At 41.5% G+C, this 27,816-nt stretch overlaps 1 protein-coding gene across 1 annotated transcript in view; it reads left to right on the forward strand.

Moving 5' to 3' along the window:
- dph1 (diphthamide biosynthesis 1) overlaps positions 1-27,816 on the forward strand; it is an 87,134-nt gene that overhangs the window by 42,675 nt on the left and 16,643 nt on the right. The window contains exons 4-8 of the mRNA XM_033632314.2: positions 10,526-10,647; positions 14,329-14,483; positions 18,258-18,379; positions 23,556-23,624; positions 24,603-24,759. Of these exons, the coding sequence (XP_033488205.1) occupies positions 10,526-10,647; positions 14,329-14,483; positions 18,258-18,379; positions 23,556-23,624; positions 24,603-24,759 (625 nt within the window). The remainder of the gene's footprint in view (positions 1-10,525; positions 10,648-14,328; positions 14,484-18,257; positions 18,380-23,555; positions 23,625-24,602; positions 24,760-27,816) is intronic.

Here is a 27,816-nt window from a genome sequence, read left to right on the forward strand (position 1 = left end):
TCTGCTGCCTCTGCTATTATTAGACGTTAGATGTAAAAATCTCACTGGCAGCACAGTCATATGGACAGACAACCTACTGTGGAGTGTACTGCAACCTTCCTCTTAGGCTGCCAGGAGAGGCAGTAACAATACAGACTGTCCTTTTCAGAATAAGAATAGCGCCTCTGGTCTAGACTAATCCTTTCTGTCCGTATATTCACCAGGGTCAGCGAAGGTTCATTACATTTCTGCTACGCAATGATTCATTCATTTACATCATTTAAATGTGTCCATTTAAACATGCAGAAAGGTTGTATAAGTAAGTCTAGTTGTACCTTTCAGCTGTAATGTTGCTGGAAGCATTACATTTACTGGGTTGTTGGCCCATCTGTCTGTCTGTCCCATTCTTGTGAATGTGATTTTTCAAGAAGGCCTTGAGATAAGTCCTTCAAATTTGGCACAAATGTCCACTTAGACTCAAGGATGAACTGATTAGGTTTGTGTAGTCATAGATCAAAGGTCAAGGTCACTGTGACTTTGTCTGTCTCATTCTTGTGATTGCAATATCTCAAAACCATCTTTAGGGATTTTTTTCAAATTTGGCACAAACATCCACTTGGACTCAGTGGTGAACTGATTTGATTTTGGTGGTCAAAGTTTGAAGTTACAGTGATCTTGCATCTGTCTCATTCTCATGAAGGCAATATGTCAAGAATTCCTTGAAGAAATTTCTTCAACTCAGTCAGTTATGAGCCAAGTAGAATTTGGTGGTCAAAGGTTAAGGTCACTGTGACTTCTTCCGTCACATTCTAATCAATGTGTTATCTGAAGAACGCTCTGAGGTAATTTCTTCAAGTTTGGCACAAACGTCTACTTGGACTCAATGATGATTTGATTTGATTTTGGTGGTCAAAGGTCAAAGTTTGAAGTCAGAGTGACCTTGCATCTGTCTCATTCTTATGAAGTTGATATCTCAAGAATGCCTACATGAATTTTTTTTAAATTTGGCACATATGTCCACATTGAGTCAAGGATGAGCTGAGTAGAATTTGGTGGTCAAAGGTCAAGATCACTGTGACTTGTCCCTCATATTCTCATGAATCTGTTACCTTAAGAACACCTTGAGATTATTTCTTCAAACTTGGCACAAACCTCCAGTTAGGCTTAAGGATGAACTGATCAGATTGGTGGTCAAAAGTGAAAGGTCAAGGTGACTATGACCTCACAAAACATGATTTTAGGCCATAAGTCAAGAATTCATATGGTAATTATGACAGAATTTTCCACAGATGTCTCATTCATTATTTTCCGTAATAGCTTATCCCGTTAGGGATCATGGGGGGGCTGGAGCCTAACCCAGCTGACACTGGGCAAGAGGCAGGGTACACCCTGGACAGGTCACCAGACTATCACAGGGCTGACACATAGAGACAGACAACCATTCACACTCACATTCACACCTACGGCCAAATTAGAGTCACCAATTAACCTGCATGCCTTTGGATTGTGGGAGGAAGCCGGAGTACCCGCTGACACAGAAAGAACATGCAGACTCCACACAGAGGGGCTCTCCCACCCAAAGGTTTGAGCCCACCACTCTCTGAGGAGACAATGCTAACCACTGCATCACCATGCCGCCACAAATGTCTAATAGGAAAAAATGATGATGTGATAAGTCAGTTCAGAACCTTAATTAAATGACTGTACTCAGTGCTGGCAATAAGAATATGCAGTCAGACCATTTCAGAGGGATTCAGTAAACACTCTTATATTGCTCATTAAGTTCTCATAAAAAAGTATTAAGATACATTATGCACTATTCACCAATAATGTAGATAGAAGACATTTTATTAAGACTTCTGTTTTATTTTGAGTTATGAGCAACAGCAGAGAAGATAAAAATACTTTGAAGATGAGCCAACTGGATCAGAGAGGCCCTCAGATCTTTTGGAAACTTCTGACACTCCCCATTATATCACAAATAAGCACAGGTGCAGCTAAAGGGATAATCTTAACTGTGCCCACACAAGTTTGGCTCGTGGGATTCTCTTTATGTGGGGAGATCATGTCTTTATACTGTGCTGTGGCAAAGAGAGGGGGAGAGCAAAAGTGAGCTTAGATGCCCACTGAGGGCTCCTTAAAACACCAAAAGAAGCCGAATAAGGTCCCACTGTGTATAAACAGTATTAAAACAAAATTGGGGCTTAATGTTGTAGAAGAAGTGCACATTATGATACATACAGACAGCATTAAAAGTAAAAAACACTGCTTTTTAACTGTCGATACACAATTGTCCATTGGCTCATTAAGGAAATAAATAGACAATAAAGATAAATAGATGCATCAACACTGGTTTAGTCAGTTTGACATTAAAGACTCATTAGAAAATGCAACAGAGAAGCCATCATGATGATTATATGATTGGTAGCAGACGATAATTAATTAGAAAGAACTTCTGTGATTGTGGTATGAGCACACAAAAGCCCATGCAAGGTTAATTGTTGCCAGGCAACATCTGCAGTCATTTTGAAACAGACTAATGCTGGAAGATGTTGGAATAATTATTTACTGAAACAAAAACAAAAGTTTACCGAACTGAACTGTTAATAGCATGAACATAAAATGAAAGCTCAGACCGTACTCTCACATAAACATGCACCTGTGCTTTAAACACGGCCAGTTTTAGCGAGTTTTCTACCATATGCTTCACTGCAAGATTGCTTACAGTAATTATATTTGATGATTATTAAATATTGCTGTAATGTATTATGAATGCTAATGTCAGACAAGCTATAAAAGGAGAAAGATCCTGATCTCTCTGCCTATATTCTGCAGGATATTCTCTTTTACGCTTATATTGAATTGAATCTTATACAAAGTGTAATGTGGTGAATATCAGTACATTTTAAAGTAGATACTGACATGTGAAGAAACACATGGTTCGTAGAAATACCTTCCAGAGGATGCCGAGATAGTCTGGAGTTCATCCCAGCATGCACTCAGTGAGAGGCAGTGAAACAGTCTGGATAGATTTCCAATCCATCAGGGTCAACATATTCACAATCCTGCTTGGCAATTTAGAGTCACAAATCCATTTGCATGTGAGCCCCCGGTGGAAACCCACACACCCACGGGGAGAACATGCAGACTTATTATAGAAAGAGCTTTGGCTGAAGATTAAAACCACAAGTCTGTTTTGTGAGAGGACAGTCCTAACTACCAGGCTGCTGCCACAGTGACATGTGGCTGATTGCTGCTGGTATTCCCTGTCATAATATAACAACATTTTAATGACTTAATTAGATAGCACATGCTCATTAGGTACCATGAAAATTTACCATGAGGTACCAAAAAGATGAGAGGCAAGTGAAGAGAGACTTTATTGTTATCTATCTTTAAGCAGTCAGTACGTTTACATGCACAGTTTAATTCCAATGAAAGGCCATTCTGATTAAAAGTGGTCATGTTAACGGTCATTCCGATTGAAAATTAAATCCGATTAAAGGGGGTGGTTTATTCCGTTTGTCATTCCGAATGAAAGAATTTTGTGTGCATGTATACACTCATTCCTCTTTAAGTTCATTCCGGTCTTTCTGCGCATGCTCGTTTCCTTGCCCTTCTGGCACGATGACGTATATAGCGCGCATAGCAACAGGCTGCATAGCAACGGGCTGAGATAGAGCAGTCAGACTCGTTGCACTCACCGGTTTCCATTTGCCACAGCACAGTCTTCTATCTCCCTTCTTTGACCTGCTACCTCCCTTCTCCTCCTCAACAAACGAAGTATTAGCAGAACAAGGTTGTTGTCGTACTGCTGCTTCAAGAATATAAGCAAAACACGCCCGAAAAAGGCACTAAGAACGGCGGCGTTAAGCATCTTGTTATCTGGAGCGAGGACTACAGTGTTTTCTTCCGGTAAACGTAAACACGTGACATCCGCCCCGCCCCCTATCCAATCAGAAACCTTCCCTGCCCCAAACCTTGCGCAGACCTGAATAAAGGCGATTGAACTGATCTCCCATGTAAACCCTCATTCGGAATGAATATTTCCCATGTAAACTACCTGGAAAGACTTTAATTCCGAATGGTTTCATTCAGATTTATTTAATTCCGAATGAGAAGCCATCATGTAACCGTAGCCAGTGAAGTTCAGTTCACAGAGGAATGAAAGTGTGTTTTGCTGGTCCCAGTGCAAAACAAAAGACTGAATGAATGAACATAAGGTGCAAACAAACAGAAAAAGATACAAGACAAGGTGCAAACATATAGTGCAGTAATAGAAAAAATATAAAAACAAGTAGTGTAAATATGAATACAGGTGTACCGTGTAAACAAGTGTAAAGTGATGTAGTGCAGTAAACAACAGACAAAGCAGTTCCCTGAGGATGCTCATGTAGTAAGGTGCGAGTGGTCCAGGTGAAATGAGGTAAGCTGTGAAGTGTGGATGTGTACACAGACACTGTGATGTTTCCCGTTGACCTCAAGGGATGCAAAACGTTAAAACCCAGCGAGCTTACAAAAGCTCTAATCATTTTCTCACCCATGATGCACTTGGCTAGCAAAGTTAGCGCTGAACAAATTAAATCACATCAGTGGGGAAATAAGGAAGCATGAAAATTTGGTAATTGGATTAGCCCACCTGATGATGGCGGATGACTGTGAAAAGTTCAATTGTCGCCAGTTTTTTTTTTTTCTTTCCTTTTTTTGTCTGACAGGCTTGTTGACCATCTACACGCTCGCTGAGCGGATGCATAAATGCATGACAAGCAGCACTAATGCAGCTTATGAGAGCTTGTTGTTCTTCTGAAATGGGCCTGATTGCACTCTGCACATAAGCATAGTGAAGCATCATAAGAGTCATAAGAGTTTTTTTCACTGCTGCTTCCTTTACATTAGCAGTCCATGAGGAAAACACTGAGAGAATCAAGCGGTAACATTTTTCCTTCATTCTCCATTCTGCCTAGCCCTTGAGCAAGGCACTTAACCCACTTTCTGGTACAGTGAAGATTGAGTGGGGGACATGAAATATAAACATTTGAGAACCTAATCCTGAATATAATGCTCATTGTAGTGCTTTTCAATACTGACAAAATCACGTATTGTTTTCTCAGTACCTCAGTATTGATGTGATTGATGTGTTACAGGGTTTTGAATATGACTATAGTTGTTTGTTTTCCTACTGCATTTAATCTAAATTAGAGGTGACATTTGAGAGAACTGTAGGGCTTCAAATCAGTGCTCAATACTTTTAAGGATATTAAATAACCATTTTTTAACTCAGATCTAGAAAATAGGACTATTTGTATGGTTTTACTCACGGGCAGTCACCACAAGCATTCATTTTAACGTGGCATGTGATTGGCCCTCTGCAGCAGCAGCAGCAGCTACAACCCATATGCATACCAATGTAAATAGCCACATTGGCTACTCCAACTCAACAACACATTCAGGTCTTTTCCAATAAAAGTAGCTAACACTAGGTACTAGGGCTGTAGTCTCCTGGTCGACTAGTCGATTATTTGGTCGATATGCTCTCGTCCGACCAATTTCTCATTGGTCGAATAGTTGCCGTGTTACTTTCATAAGGAGAAAAGTGCTACATCAACAGCTTTCCAGGATTAATCCATTATTTCCTGCAGCAGGGGGACAGGCTAATACCTGTGAAAATGGGGGTGTTTTCAAAACACCCCCATTGATGACAGAAAGTTGAACTCGCCCACCCTAACGCTCAGCATCGCAGTGATGCAGACCTCCTGTCTGTTTCTGTAAGCTGACACCATTCCCCTCAGTGGAAATGAAGCTTGTATTTACTTGTATTTCACAGATAAGAAACAATAAATTGTGAAGACAGTAAAGCCTCCACTAAAATAGCATTTTAAGTCTTGTGTGTGATTTATCCTTAAGGGATTTATACTTCGGGATTTATCCTGGCTTCATATGAGCAGAGGAAATCTCCGCTCGTCACTAGGCTAATTCATACAAAGTAAAATGCCATAGGTTGGCTCTTATAACATTAGCATGTTGTATTTGCTTGGAAAACGTGTTTAGTATAAGTTGTTTTGTCGGTGAATGTTGTGAGTTGTAATGGAGCCAAATTATGTGCCGTTACCTTTGTTTAATGTTGCTGTTGTCCCTGGTTTCATATGAGAAGAGGGGAAGATCGCTAGACGCTAGGCTAATTTATACAATGTAAAATGCCATAGACTTGTGCTAATAATTAGCATGTTGTATTGGTGGGGGAAATATGTCCAGATAAAGACAAGTGTTTGTCTGTCAGTTCTGCAATTTATAGTGAAGCCAGTTTCTGTACTTGTGTTTGAAAGTGTCTCTATTAAGCCATATTTAATGTGTGTTTTGAATCAACTATATAAATAAAGTTTGATTTGAACTAAACTTTACAGCACTTAACACAGTCCTCCACCGCCAACTAGTGTTTGGAGGTGTAACTGCAGAGTGACAGACACACCACCACAGAAGTAAAAATAATGTGCAGATTTTTTTCACCATGACTAATCGATTAGTTGAAGATTATGTGTGACTTTAGTCGACCAAGATTTTCTTTGGTTGACTACAGCCCTACTAGCTGCAAAAGTCACTACAAGTTGCCAGATTACATCATCTTGCATTGATGCAACTCAAGGGAAAAATCCTGAACAAAACATTTGAATGCCATACAAGCTGTAGCACTTATACCATAGTGCACCACTTTCCTGCACTTCCAATCCAGAGAGCGAGAGGGTCAAGGTAACCGTTGAAACTCATTGCAACTGAACTCCCATGGGGAGCAAAGTCTTCTCTCCTTTTGCCTGTCCCTCACATACTGCGCAGTGCAAGAGTAGAGAGGGAGAGGGATCCTGCGTTGATGGCTGGAGAGCTGCTGCATTTATTGGAATGAATTACAATATAATATACTAATGACTTTTCTCTGATGGTCTAAATAATTTGTTAAGGGTCTGAAAACTTGCTAAATCCAGTGAGAAAGTAGCCAAGCTGGCAACACCTGCACCCCAGGTGCAAATAGCATTGTTGGCTACAAACGCCTGGGTGCTATTAGCATCTGCCTAAAAATATGAAATTACCATAGTGTTAAATTTTGCCACCATATGTTGTCATGTAGAAAAACATCCAAAATGAACACTGTAAGCAAACAAACAGCATTTGTATATGAATGATTCTGTCCCAAGCTTTTTGATCCATATAAGCTGCTGATCACTGTAACCATGATCACTTTAAGCGGTTTTTACTGTATATGAATGTGAAGCACTGCCGCCTGTAATCCAGTCAGTCTGTTTTCCCTGAATAAATAAAGAACAAAAACATCCGCTGTTAGTAGGAATGGCCCACCCACCACTATACACACACTCCTACTCCTTCAAACACACGACTGGAAATTTGCATTTAGAAAAATCCAGAAAAAAAACTTTTAAAATAGTCAAATGCATCATCTTGCTTTACTGCTCAGCCAGCCAAAAAATAGAGAATTGAAATTTTAACACCAGCATACTGTAGTTTTCCACGTGGTTTTTGAATATAAAATTGTCCTCAAACTGTAATGCTTTCTCAAGCTGATAGACCCAAGAGTAAAGCTGTGTCAGAGTGAAAATTACTTGCGACATCTTACACCTCAAAACACCGCAAAGCTTGAATCAACAGTTATCTAAGCTGATGGTGGAATCATTTTAGTTAAATTCAGTCGAGTAATTTTCATCAACAGATAGGTGTCATCTGCGACGGATTGGTTTTGTGAGTGCTAGGGGAAAAGTTTTCCATTCTCTTTGTCTGCTGCAACATCTCGGAGCTGTAAGGCACTGGTGCCAACAAGTCCCTCTTTTATGCCGGCATCAGAAGAAATTTCTGTCAAAGTCAGAAAAAGTATATCATCTCCAGAGGACAGCGGCGGAGAGATTAATCTGCTTTTCATGCATATGCTGCCGCGATAGGACAAAACTGAAGTTGAATGAGATGCTATTTATATAAAACATATCAGCTACTTAACCTGTTGATAGACAGCGATACAATCAGCAGGCACCTAATCCACAGTCTCGTGTGTGCGCACTCATGCTGGTGTGTGTGTGCATAATGCATATTGCAGTCTGCTTCTAAACTTGTGTTTCAGCACACATAGGCGCACTGGTTTTATAACAAAGATTCAGATCTGCTGGCAATTTCTCACACATATTGAGCTGTATGCTAAAGAGCTAATTAACAAGGGCTGTTATGGAGTTCACAAGCTTCTCTGACATCTTAATTAGATCTTAATGACATTTCTGTTGGAATGGCTGAACTGAGTACCCCGAGATGAGGCAAAACCAGTGCTGATATACTGAAGGAAACAGGAGAGTGACTGACACTAGAGACAAGTGCGAGCAAGAAGGGGGAGAAGGACGGATAGTTGAGGAGATGCAGAGAGGATTAAATGGTAATGAGGAGGCATTGGAGGACATTTGTGCCCTATATGTACCCACCAGTCATATAGTATGTCTTAGCTTGAGTTAGAAGTAGGATTTGATTAACACTGATGATACACTTCTCATTCTGTCTTTCTCTCTCTCTCTCAGCGTTCTCGCACTTTATCATCCGTCTTCTCTCCTTTCCTCTCTCCCAGTGGGATGCGGGACTATACGTTGCCCAGTAATTACTCTGCCCATGTCCCAGTAGCATCACATGTCTCTTTTGGACCTCTTAATCAGATTCTTAGCATTTATTACCAATGAAATTTTAGAGCACTCACTCTGGAAATAACTAGATATGCACTGCACTGCCAATGGAGATAACATGATAATGGTATTTCTGGCAGATAGACGGCTGATTAGATACAATAATTTTCTGTAGTGCTGTGTTTTGCATTGTAAATGATTCTGCATGATCTGCGGTGGATTGCAGGGAATCGTCTCTCTTCTTTTTTTCTGCTGGGCAGGCTGTGTATTTTTAGCTGAAAGGTTACTGCACGTTTATGCAACTCCAAACAAAGTCAGTGGACTGCGATGAAAGAACAATGGGCTGCAGTGAATGAGCAAACTAGTGCACGAGTCCGCAGACCTCAAACTACCCGTGTGATTACATCATTTTTAGTAACCCATAATTACCTTCCGGGCTGGGGAGTTACATATGCATGCGTACGCGGCACAAAGAGACACACAACATCAAAACCATGACAAGAGAGATGGTAATTGATTCAAATCTTCGAAGGCAAATATTTATTTACCAGATGAGTTGCTCTGTCTATGTTTTCCTGGGCTCAGCTGGCCTGCACTGCCCTGCACTTGAGAGCAGCCATTAGAGGAGAAGGGACAGGGAAACAGAGAGAGAAACAGCATAGAAAACTAGGGGACGATGATGAGGAGCCCGCAGAGAGTGCAAACCAGAGATTACATCAGAGAAAATGAGGGAGGATAGGCTAAATAGAAACTTTGTCTGAAGCCCCTCACGAGGAGCAGAGTGAGGAATAAACAGAGAGAGTGGATGTGGGTTGAAAGATTGGGCAGGAGACACATTACTAAGAGTCTGTTGGTTGCTACAGATGCTGTTCTGTGTGCAGCCATGTCTGTTTATCACTTTCCTCTTCTCCCCAAGCCCTCTGTCTCATCTCTATTCTACCCCTTCTGTCTAGCCTAAATCTGTCAGAATACAGCCACAAATACCTGGCAACAACCACCATTTACAACCACCCCCTCGTCTACCCATCTTTCCCCCCTGCAATGCCTCAAGCTTCTGTTCATTTGCACTTCCTCCCTGTTACTCTCAGCCTTTATTCATTTTACTTAGCCTTTATGGGTTTACTTAGCATTTTATTCGCCCATAAAGAGCGATAAAAGAAAGAGCTTGTTTTTCTGTAGCGCGATCAGCAATTCATTCGAACAGATCTGGGTCCACAGATGCCTGGGTAATTTGGTCGTTTTCCTCTCAAGAAGGCCATGATTTTTTTTCTCTATTACTAGCGCAAAGTGGAACATTTAGGCCCACATGGCCTGTCCTATGCTCTCACAACCTACTTGTGGCATAAAGCATCTAGTATGAATAGTTTATTCTCACGCTGCAAACACTAACTGTTGCTGAGGCTTTTTCTCCTGTTCCCAGGCAGATGTAGTGTGAATCCAGGCCATAGATAGACAAGCCAAGGCCCCCACAAACTCTAATCTGCTTATGTGCACCAGCCTTGGCCCCTCTCTCCTACTGCTTCTTACCTTTGTGTAGCCTCCTTTCTGTGGCCAAGCTGACTGATGACCTATTAACCCTCATCTGGCAGGGCTTTAACTACCAGACAGCTTGCGCCTCACTCAGGCCTTTGGCTGCCGGTCATGAGGAGCAAAAGAATAGCAGTGTGTCACCCTGATAAGCTGTGAGTCAGTCATTGACTGACAAAGCTGTCAGATACTATATAGTGTACTCTATCTGTAGCAAGTGGATAGGGATTAATCTTATTCAGCTCTCTCATAATCACACTGTGTCTGGCATGCAATGTATTGATCGCTATGGTAACGAACATCAGGAATTGCATATGGTCTGTCACTACACTGATTATTTACCCTGTGTGTGCACATCTCAGGTTCACGGAGGCAGATACCATTGTGATGGGGGACGTGACGTACGGGGCCTGCTGCGTAGATGACTTCACCGCCCGAGCCCTGGGAGCTGATTTCATGGTGCACTATGGCCACAGCTGTCTCAGTGAGTCCCTTTTCCTGTCTGTGTGCATGTTCGTCCGTGTCCCTGTCACTCTGCATGCATGATTGTACCACGCAGAGGAACGTGAAGTGGGTGAGCATCAAGGACTCCTCCTTACCGAGAGTGGGCTGCATGAAAAAGAAGTCAGAGACAGACCGACAGACAGAGCTATCGATCAACGGAACACGTAACTAGTTAGTGCAGCCCGCCCAGCTCCAGTATAGAAGGCATATCAGACCTTTGGAGCCTGGACATCACATTTACCCAGCAGATCAATGGGGAACATGCATTAGTGCCGTCCTTTGAAAATCTCAAGCAGTTCTTGAGGACCTTCACCCTCGCCCCCGCTGTCTGTCTCTCGCAGAACATGGGAGGAAATGCTAAATCAATAGTTTTGATATATCCCTGCCAGAACAGCCTCACCTCTACCAAATACCAGAAATGACCAACAGAATTTTAATACACAGAAAAGCTCTTTCTGTGTTGGTTTGCGCCGTTTTTTGTTTGTTTGTTTGTTTGTATGTGTGTGACATGTGGGTGCTCTTTTATTATTTTAGATTTGTGTATGTTTACAAAAGAGATAATATGTGCACATTTGCACTCAGAAGAACCCAATAAAGGCAAAGATAAAGGCACCAAAGATCAATTCTTTGTGGGTTGTGACATCAGATCAGATATTAATTGATGGAAGAGATTTTCAAACAAATGAGATGAACTGCAGATTCTCAAAGAATCCGTGTGTCAGGGTGCCAGTGTGCATGTGTACCTGACCTTCATCACTCAATCATGAGGACATCATCTGCACTGTTGCCCAAGATGTCAGATACCTGTAGAAGATTAAAGACACTGTGTGCTGACTGACTCATAGAGAGTCTGTCTCTCCTGCTCCCCTTTCATTTCCTCTACAGTATCTGCTTTTGTGAATATTGGTGCCAGCTCATCTTTTGTCATCATAAAGCGCCTCCGTGTAATGCAGGGCAACATCATAAAACCATGTTTTTGTTTCTAATAATATTTGCTGATATGAGAGATGGGACTTTTAACCTTATTGATGTTTAAACAACCCTGAGCAAGAGAAAGAGAGGAGATAAAACACAAAAAAATCAAAATTAAACTTCTTTTTATTTTTACTTACCAAGAAGGGAAAAAGCAGCCTGAGAATAAACAGAGCTGGCACGACATAGAAGCCTTGCTGAGATGCCAGACCAGCTGCCATAGCTGTTAGTATCACTGGACCTTCTTCCACATCCCAAGCAGGTCCTCACTATTTTGGTGGCATGACTCATTTCAGAAGAGCTTTGCAAAGCAAAACTTATTCAAGGCGCCAACTTTAGTTTGAGCTAGTTTTACTGACGTAGACCAGCATGACGCTTGGGTTTAGATAACAGGCAAGTTAACAGCTCCTGTATTACACATAATTATTGGGTCAAAAGTCTTGTTTTCACCCACAGAACACCTCCATTACGACTGCCCTCTGTTTTTTTCAAGCGCCAGCTCTGGCTCATGACAAATGCCTGCATTAGAGTTGCGTAAAAGTTGAATTCTAATATGACTATAAGGCTAAGACGCACCAAACTGACATCAAAGAACTAGAGGCCATGAAGGCAGACTGTTGCGTCACCTATCGTCGCCTTTGTCTCTGTCAAAAAGCTGCACTTGAACACACCACAAAGACTACAGCCGACAGCCAGCTAGCGTGTACGTTCTGCTGGTAGGGGTCGTCTGGAAACCAGAAGACCCAGAAGCCAGTTAGCATCCTAACAACACAGCCCTATGTTTAAAGAGCAAATAATATTTACACTGCAAACAGACACACAATAATGAACCATTTCTGCTTAAGAGCTTAATGGTAAGTAAAAATAATCTTACCTAATATAACAAGATTATTTCATTTTATACCCACCTTAGTCATTTGTTTGCTTTCCTCACTTTCGATTCTCTTCTCAGCTAGACTGACAGAGTGATTTCATTCACCATCAGGCCCTGCCGTCTCCAACGCCGATTCAATATGTTGAATTGGTTGAAAAAAAGCCGACAAGGGCCGACTAGTGCCAGCAGTGCGCTAGTTGGCCCTGCCAAAAGCAGGGTGACAGACGCTCACTGACCAATGATCCAACATTGACCAACAGTGGACCGTCTGCTTGGTGTGTCAGGGCCCTGAGGTTATAAACCACAAATTGGACATGGATTGCTTTAGGTCCATATATTAAAGGCACCAAATGATTGCTGTTTTATTCATAAAGTTGTCCACAAGCACAATTTAAAATGGAACCCGTTAGTACATATTGATTTGTAAACAAGCCGTTTGTAAATAAGCTGGTATACCATTATGTCCAACCTTTCCTTAGTCCTAACTGCTATGAATGTACCTGCGTATTTGTTTACATGGGAACTAATAAGCAGCTGTGCTGAGTAACTTTATCGCTATAACACAAAGGCGAATAAAACCACTGATGGGGCAAGTGAGTCCTGTCCATCTCATTGACTGTGTCCCTAATTGCGGCGTCTAAGTGCTCTCAGGCTACCATGCTAATGTGAACACAGATCGATGTCACTTTTCTTTGCCCTTTACGTTTCGGGAGTGCCTATAAACAAGCAACAGACAGCGGGTAGTTTCACTCCAGGATTTTTACTCAACTCCTCCGGTCCTTTTTAGCCTCATGATATATTTAACTCATTGGTTTCTCACTCAACATGTGGCCTGCAGCAACACCAACCCTTTTTAAATCCTTATCCATCTTCTTCCTTTCCCTCTCTGCTGAAACTTGAGCCCATTCATTACTTGTGTTGCCAGTTAATTGACAACCCACCATTCCTACCTCCAAACACACATCCACACACACTCTGTGCATTATTTCCTTTCCTCTCATCTCTCCCTATCTTATGGAATTTACATAGAACGCGATTAAATCGCCCACCGCCACCGCCACCCCCAAACTGAATTCCAGTGCTTTCCAGCCTACTGTCATTGGAATTTCCCGTTTCCATTCCTATCTGCCTTCAATCTTTTGTAAAGACATGTATCTCACAGATCTCTCCCTGTCCACCCATCGGTGTTCACCCTCTTTTTCCTGCCTCTCTGTCATGCTTTCCTCCACTATCTCCCTCTCAGCTTTGCTTTAATGTAGGCCATCCGGTTGTAAAACATTTGCACCATAATGGGCCATTTGCTTAATCATAACAAAAAAAGTCCCCTTGCTCCTGATCTGCAAATTAAATGTAACACGAAAGGAAGAATAATTATGGTGATCAACGCCAACGATAACTCTTCTTTCTTATCCGAGCCCTTTCCCCCCATTCTCTTGGACTCTCGCCTACTTTTTCAGCTTCTTAACTCAGCACGTCTCCAGCTACCTCTCCTAGGCCCGGGCGCGTAGTAAATGGCCTGTGAAATTAATGGCATTAATAGCAATCGCATGTGTCCCTCTCCTTCCCTAAATAATTGAGGTACTTGCATCAGTTCCTGCGTGTGCTGGAGGTTCACGCTGAATGAGTTTCAGTTATATCACACGGGCGCCTACAGAGATCCATATATGTGCATGTCCTGTGTTGCCATATGTATCACCGAACATGTACTGCGTGTTAATGTTTGAGCCACCATCAATAGTGCATATACTGCAGGCTTACCTGACATAACAGACTGAATTATTCATCTGTCTTTCTCCCGTCTTTGTCTCCCTGCAGTCCCCATAGACTCCACAGCAGGTATTAAGATGCTGTATGTGTTTGTGGACATCCAGATGGACAATGCACACTTCCTGGACACGGTCAAGTTCAACTTCCCTCGCGGACAATCTCTGGCACTTGTCAGCACTATTCAGTTTGTGGCAGCACTGCAGGTGATTAAGCACTGGGTCTGTCTGATTGTGTGGGAATGCGGGTGAGTCTATTTTTGAGTCAGAGACACAGGGTTCCTTCACAGTATGGAATTTGGTTTTAGTAATTTCCAGGTCTGGATAAGTAAGGAAAAAGGAAAACAGAGAATGGAGAAAGATTTATGTTTCTAGACTATTGCCCCTATTCTGTTTTCTAAATTTTTTTCAAAATTTTCATTTTCATCTAAATAGAAACTGATCATACGAGCAGTGTTTTTCAAGATTGTCTGAACATTTATGAGATATGCAGAGATGTAGTTATCAATAAAGTAAACAAGGTATCTTTCCTGCATAAGAAAACCTTTATGGCCTCATTTCATGGACACAGTGAATAAACAAGGCTGCACAGATGCTGCGAAAATGAAATTATTTAACTTTTTTTCCAGGTAATTTCAGTTCTTATTTATAAGGAAGACTAAAAAAATATGAGGGAACAATAATATGGTTTTATTTATTCAGCATGTTCAGGGAAAATAATACCACTATAGGTAGCTCCAGTTAGTTTTCTTCCACTCTGGGGAGAGATGTTTGACAGTGGAACGTCAGACTTACAGTAGGAGCATAGAAGTGTGGACTGAATGGCCACAATGCAAGTTTTCCGAGGGCTGGCTTGACAATCCCAAATATAAAGCCTGATTGGCTCAGGATTCCATATGTGAAAGGAAAGCTTGATGCAAACCGTGTGACGTCGTTTGACATCTCCAACATGGGAGAGGCGGCAGTTGTCAGAACATGAGATACATGTGAGGAGATTGATCGTAAAAGCATTTATTTAGATAATTAACATCCATTTATTTGTACTCAGATGTCAAATATGCTCTAAAAAAATCTCCCACGAAGTCTGGAATATTGAAATAGAAAATGTGTAGGAACCCTGGACAGCTGGCGTATAGTCGCTCTGTATTTTTATCCGAATGATGACTGTCATTTGTGTTTATTTTCTGTTTTACCCAAGTATTTTTGTATGTACAGTATAGGAACACACACACATGCATACATTCTTTTGTGCATTTGTACAGTATACTTTTTCCGGTCCCCGGCTTTTATGAACAAGCCCGCACTCCACACCTAAGCTCAGTTCAAGTGTGGGTTTGAGAAATCCGGCAGCAGTTATTTTGGATATGAAAGGTGGAATGAACTCGGAAGGCCTCTCGGTTCAGCATCGTGCTCAGCTCTGCTCTTTACATAAGCAGTGGCAGCAGCTATAGTATTAGGCTTTTTTTTTTTTTCAGACTCGCTGCCTCTCTGTTCTATAATGCATTCTGCTGCTTTCATTTGCTGTGCTGAACCAACACCACTTTGGGCTCTTGCTAATGTAACCACTGATATTTTTACACCACGCTCTGCCCATGTGGGTCATATTTATGTCGGGGTGTTTGAGTGCATCCATGTGTATACGTGTGCATATGTCTTGGTATTCGTAAGCTGTGTATTATACGCATGTGCGCCTCCTTCTCACTCATGTCTTATGGTGTGTAGGCTTGTTGAGGTCACACAGTATGGGCGGGAGAAGCTGGGAGTTCATCTTTATTCCCTGTGGACTGCCTTAAATTAGTCTTAAACCGTTCAATTTATCCTTCCACCTCCAAGCACACAAGCTCGGGGTTTTTTTCACCGTAATTGTTTTTCTCTCATCTTTTCACTTAAATTAAATGAATGTAGGTGTTTGGAAGAGTTGATTTCTCTTGTTAGTATTAGACCCTGTCTACATGCATACAGATATTTTCCACCTTACTTTATAAAAAACTTCTGTCCACACAACCTTTCTTTTACAAAATATTTCCGTACACACTAGAACTCAAAAATGTCTCCAAACATGTCTCCTGCAGTCTCCTCTTGCCCCAGAGGTAGTTCAGTGTACTCCAGCCTACATTTTCAAAACAGTGTTTGGAGATCTCATCACTGCTGATTCCAGCGACATAAAAGGATGAAGGAGCTAACTCAGAGACACGAGTGATGCTCTGGACATGCATAAGTTTTCCGTCCACTCCTCATCGAAAACGAACCCACTCTGGGAATCCTTCAAAAAAACTGTTGTTTCTGGCGGACTTTAAACTGCGGATGCTGTTGTAAAGTATGAAGTAGTCATCAGAAAAATGTAAACAAACCTGGAGTTTGCCATTGTTTTTATTGTTTCTCGCTCATGCTCACAAAGCAAGAGCATGCACACGCTGAGGAGATGGCATCGTTTCCCAAACGCTCCATTTCACTTGTCCACAAGGATACAAATTAATCAGGGTTTTGAAAAATTGGCACCTTAGAAGACATTTTAAAACGAGGAAAAAAATCTGTATGCATGTAGACAGGGCTTAGAGCGCTCTGTTCAGGAAATATTTGTTTAACTTGTGAATGTGTTGATAATCTTCTCATCTACATCTTTTTTATTGGACTTATTTTTTAGTATCACATGCCATGTGTTACACAGTTTCTTCGGCAGTGCACTACAGACTTATGAATCCATACATATAACCATGAGTGGCCATACTGGGAGTTACATAATATAAACAGGACCCATTCAGGATCTCTTCAGGGGCACATTTTCAGTGTTTCCTTTGGCCGTTATCATTCATTGCATCATTGCCTTCTGTCTGTGTTTTTGTTTATGCTTTAATATAGAGAAAAGTGACAAAATTTGTCATGTTAAAGGAGCTATATGTAAGAAATCTAAAGCAAATAGTCATAAAAATAATACTAATATGTCACATAGACTAAGGAATAATGTTCATATAACATACTGATCTCACCGACAACAATAGTACAGCCAGAATATTTGCATCTAAAAAAAATTTTTGCAGTCAGCAAATCATGTTTATGTTTTGAATTTGTGTTTTGGCCTGTTGCGCCACCCACTGCCGTCTACCAGTCACACAGTCAGTAGAGTCTCAGCACCTCGAGTCTGTAGGGGAGGGGGGGCGGACACGACTCGCGGCAGTATTTTGAATTTGACTGCAGTACCCATTTTGGCAACATTCTTACATACAGCGCCTTTAACTACACATATTTAGCATGTTAAATTTTCTCACTTTCTGTCCTTTCTCCTCACAAATACAGACACTCAGTGGCATGAACACATTAAAGGCTTCCATCATCAGCTACTCTGGATTCATTCAAGTGACAGCATAAATAAGCCTTAACATAATGCCTTAAATACCAATCAATAATGGGATGCTCTTACTACTGATAAAGGCTTCTGTACGTACTCTAACAACTTATTGAAAACACAGTAAAATAGCCCACTGGATAATTAATTACCGTATATAAATAGGACTGACCAGGTGAAAATACACAATATACAAAACTATATACATATGTATTACATTAGTATTGTAATAGGTTATATCTGTGTGGTTTAGATGAAACAACACAGATATAGCCAATTTGTCTCTGTGCCATTCAGTGCCAGTATTTGTGCCCGTATTTAGCATATAAAATTTTGTAATTTTCCTACATTAATGACTCGCCTCCCTTTTAATTTGTATCATCATCATTATAAGAAGAAGAAGAAAGAAAATGTGGCCATCCCCACCTTGTTGGCTGGCCTCGCTTTCATCCTCTTATAATGCATACAAGTTATGAATTGCATCCCCATGTTACTTTAAGACCATACCCATGGCTATCTTTTTGGAGAGGCGTTCCAAACCTGGGGCGACTCCAAAACAAAGGACGAGGTTAAAGGTGATCTCACCAAAACATGTGAATCTCTAACTGTCTTTCCGTCTCCCTTCCTCCACACTGCAGGCTGTGAGTGCAGCCCTCAAGCCAGAGTATGATGTGCTGGTCCCACAGTGTCGACCTCTGTCACCAGGAGAAATCTTGGGCTGTACCTCGCCTCGTTTGGACCGCCACGTCAATGCCATAATGTAAGAAACTTCCATCCTGCTGTCTCCCGCCTCACAGTTTCAGTCCAAGACCTTTTCTTTCTTTCTGGTAGTTAGCAGATATCCAGATAACACAAAGACATCCAGACAGCCCCCCCCTCCCTGCAGGTGCAGTAATTACCCCTGCCGTTGCCATGCTCACCTATGTGACATGAGGAATAATCAGTATGACATCACACCAGTCACACCAGCTAGCTGTGACAAGTGGCTGTGTCTGCGTGCTTACAATCAGACCTTTATTATATCCAGCCAGAAACAGCCAGATGCTGATCCAGAATGGCAAGGCTAAAAATACCTTCATGCTTTGCAAAGCATTGCATTGTGTAAAGCCAGACAGGCATGGCCACTTTTGGTTGTTTCAATCCAACCGCAAAACATCCACATGCTCCCCAGTTTTCTTTGTTTTACGGAAATGTTTTCACAGAGTGTGACACCTGCTGTGACACGTTCACGGCGAGAATTGATAAACTGCGCAACATGTCACCGTTTGTCTGTGCGTTTGTTTTTCGCTCGTGTGATTGCCCCCTTTATTTCCACTGAAGTAGAAAGAGATGATGAACCCTAAAAGACTAGCTCTTTGGTGTTTTTACATCAGCATAAAAACTGTGCATGTGAGACTTGCCAAAGTGATGCTTATCCTCCCTGTACTGCAGCGAGGAGAGTGCTCTGGCAAGGTAACATGTTCAGGCAACAAACAACACCTCCGCAGCCACTTTGTGTCTATGCATCTTGTGCAGCTCCACAGCAGAGATAAATCCTATGCTCTGTGGTGCACAGTGAGTTGCAGTAATTCCCCAGGTATAATATAATGATGTCTGGGTGCATCACCTGCTATGTCTGATCCGCACACATCTAGTGTTAGTCCATGTGATTAAAACCTCCCAGTGCATGAGATTAAAACGGCTACACAAGGACAAGCTGTGCTATATGCATAAGCCAGGCCCTATGGGAGACAAAAGAGGTGTGTGTGTTTGTCTTTCTCAGTGTGTGTCTTTGTGCGAGTGAAAGAAGTGGAAGGGTTAGGGTGTGCTTCACCTACTAATCCAGTGTGCGTTGTCTTTGATGTGTGAATCGGGGTGTGTAGTGGTGTGATGGGAGAGAGAATCGATTAAGCTGCCTGAGAGTAAGTACGCCTCCCTCTCACTCTCACACTTCTCTTTCACTCTCCGTCTCACTCTGTGTCTTCACACAAGTTCGATACCCATGTACAACATACAGATGTGTTCAGGACTTCAACGCTCCCCAAGTGGGATGTATCTCCCTCCCTCTTTCACATCCACTCATGCAAATAGTGTACAGATTTATTTATGAACCTAAATGGAAGAAATGTTTTATTTAGCTGTGAAAGCTGTATGCAAAGTGTAATTACTGATTAACAGTTTCCCTTTATTAACAAGCTTCCTTTTACCTTTAACAAGTATTTTACTGCTGGAAAGATGGTCTTTTCATAAAACTGGGCTGTCTGTGGGGAAGAAAGATGCTAATACCTTCGAAATCGGTGCGACATGACTTGAGAAAACAGAGGAAACGGGCTGTGGCATTTGCTTTTCCTCAATAGGTAGAAAAACTACAACTTCCAGAATGCACTGTGCCAGACCAGACTAATAAATGCTCCTGCTAGTGGGTGATGTAATGCAACATTGGTCATTTTGACCATAGACTGGTTTTGACACAACGAAATAGTATGGCAGCTGGCTGGTAACCAACGATCTCGAATTCCAGTTAAAGAATAAACTAATATATGTTTCTAAAAACTTTTTAGGCAAACAATAGGAAACACAGTAATAACATCTTGGTTCATATTTAATCAGCACTGCTTAGTTTTACTGTTTGACCCTAGTATTTTAGGCCTCCAATATGGCGCCCACCACAAATTCTCGTACAACAGCCAAACAGTGCACTAAAATATGTTTCTGAAGGCATTTTAGATGAGAAAAAGGAAATATGGGAACATGATCTTGATTTATGTCTATACCAACACTACCTAGTTTTACTGTTTGATCGTGAGTTTGGTCTGACTTTGAAAAACAGAGGGGCGGTTCTCTCACTCGATTTGCTTCTATACTCTTATGTGGTGGGCATGGATGTGTAAAGAGGTGTTGGCAGCAGAGTTGGGTAAGGGTTACTTTAAAAGTAATAAAAGTACTTTACTGCATTACTTTTTAAAAAAGTAACCCGTTACTTTACTGCGTTACTCCCTGGGTGAAGTAACTAAAGTACTTTTAAAGTACTTCCAACATTACTCCCTGAGAAAAGTAACTCAAGCACTTTTAAAGTACTTTTGAGTATTCTACATTTCCTATTGGGCAATGGACCACAGGGCGCTAAGCCTACATTTTTTGTCTCCAAAATTAAAGTTATGGACCACTTGCCCTTCACTGAGATCCAATTCTCCCATCACAGCCATCACTTTGACCAGTAGAAACATAGAACGATCTGCTGCCGTAGACAACTGTATGACAACAACACCCCAGCGTTTTTAATATTTCCTCTAGGGATGTTACCACACAGAGTAAAAGGGAGAAATGATGGTGTGAAACAGCAGAGGCACTTTGTCAACCCGCTGAGTTAACGTTACTGTCATTAGCATCAAGCTAGCAAACAATGGTACATCCTCACGGTCGGACATAAAGTAATAACATTAACAAATAGCGGCGGGGCTTTTAGTCACCACAACTGCAGAGGCTCCCAGCTTCATTTGAAACAAACTACATTATAGACGGTCCGTTATTTATTAATCCCTCTGTGTGTTTATGTATTTACTTTTTATCCGCTCCGTTGTCTTTGTAAAGTTAACATATCGCACCGTCATTTCAAACTCAACACTTGTTTCAAATTAAAAGCCCCTTATAACCTCGGCTAGAGAATCCCTCCATTTTCTAAATAGGCTTTTATTCTGAAACATTTGTAAGAACTTGGTTGTGGAAGATACAATAGCTTGAATGTTTGTGTATGGTGCTTCAAATGTAGCTCCTGCCATCTGCTGACGCTTTTAGGTGACTACAACAACATGTCGGCTGGCACATGAACAGACGAACAGACACAGTGACTCAAATAATAGTAAAAGTAATAAAAATAGGACAAGAATAACCCGATGACATCACACACGTCATGAAAGACGACCGGGGATAATTGGTGAGTACCAGCGTGTAGTGTGTCATGTCTGTCGGCCAAGTCACGGCACGATTTTATGACTCCACAATCATGTAATGTGACATAGTGACTGTCAGAACGGGCGGAAAAGTCGTGTAGTGTGTACCAGGCATAATGCAAGTCCTGAGTCTGACCTGTCTGTCAGCGAGTCCTACTCCACCTTTTATTAGCCTCCACCATAGACAACGGCAGCATTTCTCCGACCACGTAGCGAGCCATAAGCTCCGTGGCTTCTTTCAGACTGATAGGTTTAACGTTATCTCCGTTATTAGAACCAAAAGACAGTTGTTGCTGTTTCGGAGCTGAAGGACCAGCGTTCTAAAAGTAACAGAAGTAACTGATGGCTTGTTTGAAAATGTACTCAAGTATTTGATTACTCAAACAGCAAACTAACGTGTTAGGTTACTCGTTACTGCAAAAAGTACTCTAACCCAACTCTGGGTGGCAGGCATACAAAAATGCCCAAGTACAAGTTGTATTTTGAGCAACAGCCCTAGCTCCAGCGAATATCCAGTGAAAGCCAGTGCAAGATGGATGAACGTTTACTGCAGTTAATTTACACATACCACCCACATTTTTATGATACACACCTGGTTGAAAATTTTCAAAATATCCCTTTAATGAATACCATCTCCAAGTGAAACAGCATAGAACAAGCTCTTCTTAACAGTGCATGATTTACATTACCTCTAATACAATAACTTTAGATTTAACATTGTGTTATTTTACATTAATTAGGTGTGAGTCAGTGCTCCAAAGAGCTATGAGCATTATAGAGAATGAGTACTTGGGTATTAGTCTTTAAGACCCATCTTGAAGCTTTAGAAATGGCCTGGTCTGTTTCATTTCTATAATGAAGAAAAGTATTTCTAAAGGCTGCACTGAAAAGAGCCACGATCAGTCGACCATTTCCATCTGCTGCCTCCACTCTCGCTTGTAATAGAACAATATGAAGATGTGAATGTGAAGATACGGTGTTGCATAACGCAAAGACGCATAACATTACCATTACAGAGAGAGCACTTTTATAAAGAACAATAGAATATGGATGGAAGGACAGCTGTGGTGAGAGCTGGAGTCTAGCACACCAGACTCTTAAAGCCGAGGACAACCATGGCTAAAGTGTAGACGGCTTATTGTTGGGAACATTTTTCTATGAAGGCCTTGGATGTTGATAAGAAAAGAAAAGCAAAGCTACAGAGGCTCTGCTCAAGTTCATTTAGTGTTGTCATACAGTGTGACACACACAGGCACAGTGGACATACATGTGGGTTTTCACACACATATACACGCACACACACACACACACACACACACACACACATACTTAAAAATAACATCTTGGCTACACGTGTCTCCAGGTAGCCTATATAGCAAACCACCCACAGCCTGCTCCAAGCCGCACTAAACACTGACCAATTAGTGGATTTAATTGCATATCCTGTCTCAGATGGCCTACTGAGGCTGTACAGTAATGAGTAGGGGTACCAACCTGAGCCCCCTCATACTAACAGCAGGATTCGTCTTAGCCTGACCCTGAGAGGGGGGCTTATGTAAGACTTTCCTGCCTGAGCTTGTGTTTTCAGGCACCTACATGCCTCTGTGTACTTACGGTTTGTGAACTCTGCTTCTGCTCGGGCTCTGGTGAATCCCCAGCATCAGACCCTGGGTTAATTGGAAGGGCTTGCATTCTCTGTAAACAGCATGCTCCAATCGTTGGGGTCATGTTCCCGGACAGCAGAGATGGGCAGACCCTCCACCCCAGCCTCAGGCCGTCTGCCTGGTAACACTTTGGTCTTGTGTTAAAAGGCTGCAGAGAGGAATGGATTTAAAAGGAGAGAGCGAGAGAGGAAGCTGGTGGAGAGGATAGGAGAATAATAGACCAGTATTTATTATGGCTGCACATTGAATTTGCTTGCCTCGAGGGGGTTTCCGTTGCACAAATAATTTTTCTTCATTTCTTTTCTTTACCTCTGACATTGAATTGCTTGGTGTTTTTCTACAGTTACCTGGGAGATGGAAGATTTCACCTGGAGTCAATCATGATCTCAAACCCAGATATCCCTGCTTACAGGTATTGTGAAACAAAATGACACCATTTGTCGTCTCTAAAAATATTCAGCGTAGATTTCAAAGGGGATGCAGGGGCCCTCTATATATAAGAGATGTGCATTTGTTGCCCCAATAAATACATCAACACAGTAGAGGACTTCTATCTTGAAAACCATAAAGATATTTACACTATAAATGGATGCAAAAAAGGCACAAATTGGTGCCTAAAAATTTCCCAGAATGCAGAAAAGGTGTTGGATGCTCAAATTTTTTGTTGCAAAGCCCTCCCAAACCCCACATTTGGTACGTTTCCCCAAAGATGTTGAAACTAAGCCTACCCCCTTGATGTCATCTACAAAATGTTCATTGCAGTCAATTAGTATTACGGCTCTATTGTTACTAACACAATTTGTAATCAACTTAAAGTATAGGTAAAGTTGGTAAACTAAGGGGAAAAGTAAGCCATTTTACAAATATAATAATGTGATCACCTATTAAGATTCTCAGAAGAATGCATGTATAAAACTAAGCATACAAAAGGTATTTCATGATGCTTTTTATGTTGAATGATCTTGGCAGTCATGATCACTCACCTTATTGCAGTGTCACGATAACATTTTACAAGGAAGTTCTGTTTTGAAGAGGTCTTGTTTGTATGCAAAGGGAAATTGTGTCGTTATAGACATATGCACTGCCGCGCAGATCACAGGTCTCTCTCATAAACAAGATTCTAATCTCAAGTGAACCCCTTGTACCGGAGAAAAGGAGATTAGATGCTCAGAAATACCTCCATTTTTCCTAAGATACACTAACTCCTGTCATACTTGATGGCTTTTCATGATTGGATTTTTTCATCTTTTCTTGCATTTCTGTCCTCAAGATAGATACCTGAACAAAGGTTGGTTATGTGTATAATATGGTTTGTCTTTTTATGTTTACACACACATTCCATTCACTTTGGTGTGTCTTTGCCTTTTTTGGTCACTGTGTTTGTTTGTAGATATGACCCCTACAGTAAGGTGTTCTCCAGGGAGTACTATGACCACGAAGCCATGCGCGCCTTAAGGTTTCAGGCCATCGACAAGGCTCGATCAGCCCAGAGGTGGGGCCTGATCATGGGCACGCTGGGCCGGCAGGGCAGCCCTAAAGTCATGGAGGTGAGAGTCTGCGTGTCCATTTCAGCAGTCTACATATCCCGAGGACACTTGCGCAATGGCTTGTAATATTTAGCTGTTTGAGTTTGTCTGACAAGTGGTTTGGTGACATGAAGTGCTGGTAGGAAGAGGAGGCTTCACACTGGGAGCTTGTTATGTCACATTTAGAATGATGCAGCCAAACAGCCGTAGACAGTGCTACCCTTGATCTCACTGTTGGCCTAAAGGTTGGCTGTATAAGAGCGATAGTGCTAGGGATGTAGATTTAAAAAAAAAAAAAAAAAAAAGTTTATCTGTCTGTCCATCCCATTCTCATGAATGTGATATCTTAAGAATAACTTAAGGGAATTTCTTTAAATTTAGCACAAACATCAACATGGACTCAACAATTAACTGATTTTGGTGGTTAAAGGTCATAAGTTAAGCTCACTATGACATCACGTCCATCTTATTTTTGAGAACAAACGATCTCAAGAAGGACTTTAGGGCATTTCCCTTAAATTTGGCACAAACGTCCACCTGGACTTAAGGTGGAACTGATAAGAATTTGGACGTCAAAAGTCAAGGAAACTGTGACCTCACAAAACATGTTTTTGGCCATAACTCAAGAATTCATACACTAACCATGACAACATTTCAGACCAATAAAATAAAATGATGTGATGAGATTTCATTCAGAAAGGTCAAAGGTTAACTTCACAGTGACATCATCTGAAAAAACACTTTTCTGGCCATTATTCAACACCATGACTCAGGAACAGAAGGGGAGACATGTCGTCAGATACTGAATCAGTCATGTTGATCTTGGGTGTCCACCTTGAAACTGTGCTGATTGTATAGATCTTCTGTGCTGCCAGGTTGAAGATGCGTGTAAAACATCCATTTTTTTAGAATTTGTAGCTTCATTGCAGCAACATTAATGTTTGAAGCATTGTCCATTGCAATGGCTACATATGATTCTGGACAGACAGTGATTTAAAATGTAACTGCAATGTGACCAGTTCACAGAGGTATACAACTGTGAGGCAGTAATTCTTATTGAAACAGTTAACAGTGGCATTTTTTCCTCAGTGCAATCACTGTTAAAGAATTTAAATCATGAATTAAATCCGAAAAAATCTGTCCCTCCAAATTGCTGCTCATGTTGTTATTTAGCAGACTGCCAAACAGAATTCAGAGAGATTAAAAGTAATAATCCTGTGAAGCATATTCATGGATACTGTTCCCACTAATGTTAGTCCATTAATTTGTTAAGTAAGAAACTCAAAGTCTTTACAAGTATGAGCTAGTATGTATTAGCATGCACACAAGTCTGTCTCATGGCACTAATTGATCAACCACGAAGCCCTCGGTCATTCCTAAGCCACTGCTTCTCCTCCATCTGCTTACCCCTCCACTGCCCGACATCTTAATTCTTTCTCCTTTGATTTATATGCCCACTTTTCGTTTTTTCTCTAGTGTGTTTGACTTTTTTATTAGCTTTGCCTTCTTCACATAATCATGTCTCTAATTAGTATATATATTGCAGTATGCCCAAATGCATGGACCTCTTGATGTAAAAGGTATAAAACTCTTCACACCTACGTTTCGTCAGTCAGTATACATTTGAGGCTTATATTGGTTGGCTTCTCCTGTTTATGAATATCCAGACTTGAAAGATGAAGTTAGCATTGATGTGAAAATGTCAACCAGGGAGTGAAAATTTTCATTTTAAGGTGGCAGGAGAGGATGGATTAAAAGAGGGGATTTGAATAAAAAGACCCACCAGCTCTCCCATAGCGATCTGTTAAGATTAAGAAGTACCAGTGTCAGATAACCTCTCAAGTAAGCGGACAGAGCTATCTCTGATAAGAGCACAGTTGTAGAAATGTCTCATGATACTCCTAAGGACAGTGGATATCAGCAACTCTCATGCCTTTATCTCACCAAAGGAACATTTATGGGATTTCTTCTCTTGGTTTTGCTGCCTTCTGCATCCCCAAATAACACCTTAGTCCAAAAACCAATGCCCAAAACTTCAAAGCCAGGGACAGCAAGGGAGCAGAGTTCCTTGAACTGGCTAAACAGTTTCATTTTTCGTTATGTTATATAAGGCCTGATGTCCATGGGAGGATTATGAGACAGTGGGCCCCTGGGCACAGATATGCAAAGGGCACCACCATCTCTCTTACATAGGAGCAAGACACACAGACTTTGTGTTGGTTATGCCTCTTTTTTGTTGATTTGTGTCTCTGTGTCTTTTTGAGGTAATCATGTGTCTCTGAGGCCATTTTGTGTCTTTTTTTGGTCAGTGTCGTTACTCTTTACAGTTCCTTTGTATCTCTTTGTGGCCCTTTTGAGTCTCTTCCTGGTCATTACATGTTAAATTAAGAGACATATTGCAGGCGAAGGCCAGAGGTGCCCCTGGCACTTTGGGCCCCCTGGGCCTGTGCCTTGTAGACTCATTCAGTAATCCATCTATGCTGGTGTCTTGGCTTGTACCCAAGCGGCCTGATCCAGCTCAATGTCAGGCAGTAGAGTGGGGCCAGCTCCACGTGGGCCCACAGTCTTCCAGGGTGGCGTGGGGGTCTGGTGCTTTGCGAAATGTAAGGCAAAGCTGAGGGACTTGCTGAGCTGAACCCTTGCTACAAAAGCAGTAGTAGGACCCACCTCTAAAAATAGCATCAATTATGGAGCCAAACTCCTGGCTGGACACACCTTTTCTGGCGTTGCCTAAAAAGAAAGATGTAGGGATACCAATAATTGCATTGCTGAGCACCACTGTTGGAGATTTCATCTAAAGGAAAAGAAGGTCACATCTATGTAACTGAATCACAAAGGACCAGGCTGACTCCTGTTTGCTCACCAATTGTTGAACTTCAGTTTCTATTCTGGTTAGTGTCAGGCCATTGATATCTGTCACCCTAGTTATTGTGGTGTGTCCTGCACGATTGGCTCGAGCTGGCCTTTGTCTTCTGGTTCTCTGCCAATTCAGCATGTTGAATTGGTGGTGGAGCCAGTCCATGAGAGAAATCACTCTGATTAGCAGTTTAGCTCAGAGCACAAGTTCACTAACGGAAG

This window comes from Epinephelus lanceolatus, chromosome 4 (assembly GCF_041903045.1).
Source record: "Epinephelus lanceolatus isolate andai-2023 chromosome 4, ASM4190304v1, whole genome shotgun sequence".
In the NCBI taxonomy this organism is placed as follows: Eukaryota; Metazoa; Chordata; class Actinopteri; order Perciformes; family Serranidae; genus Epinephelus; species Epinephelus lanceolatus.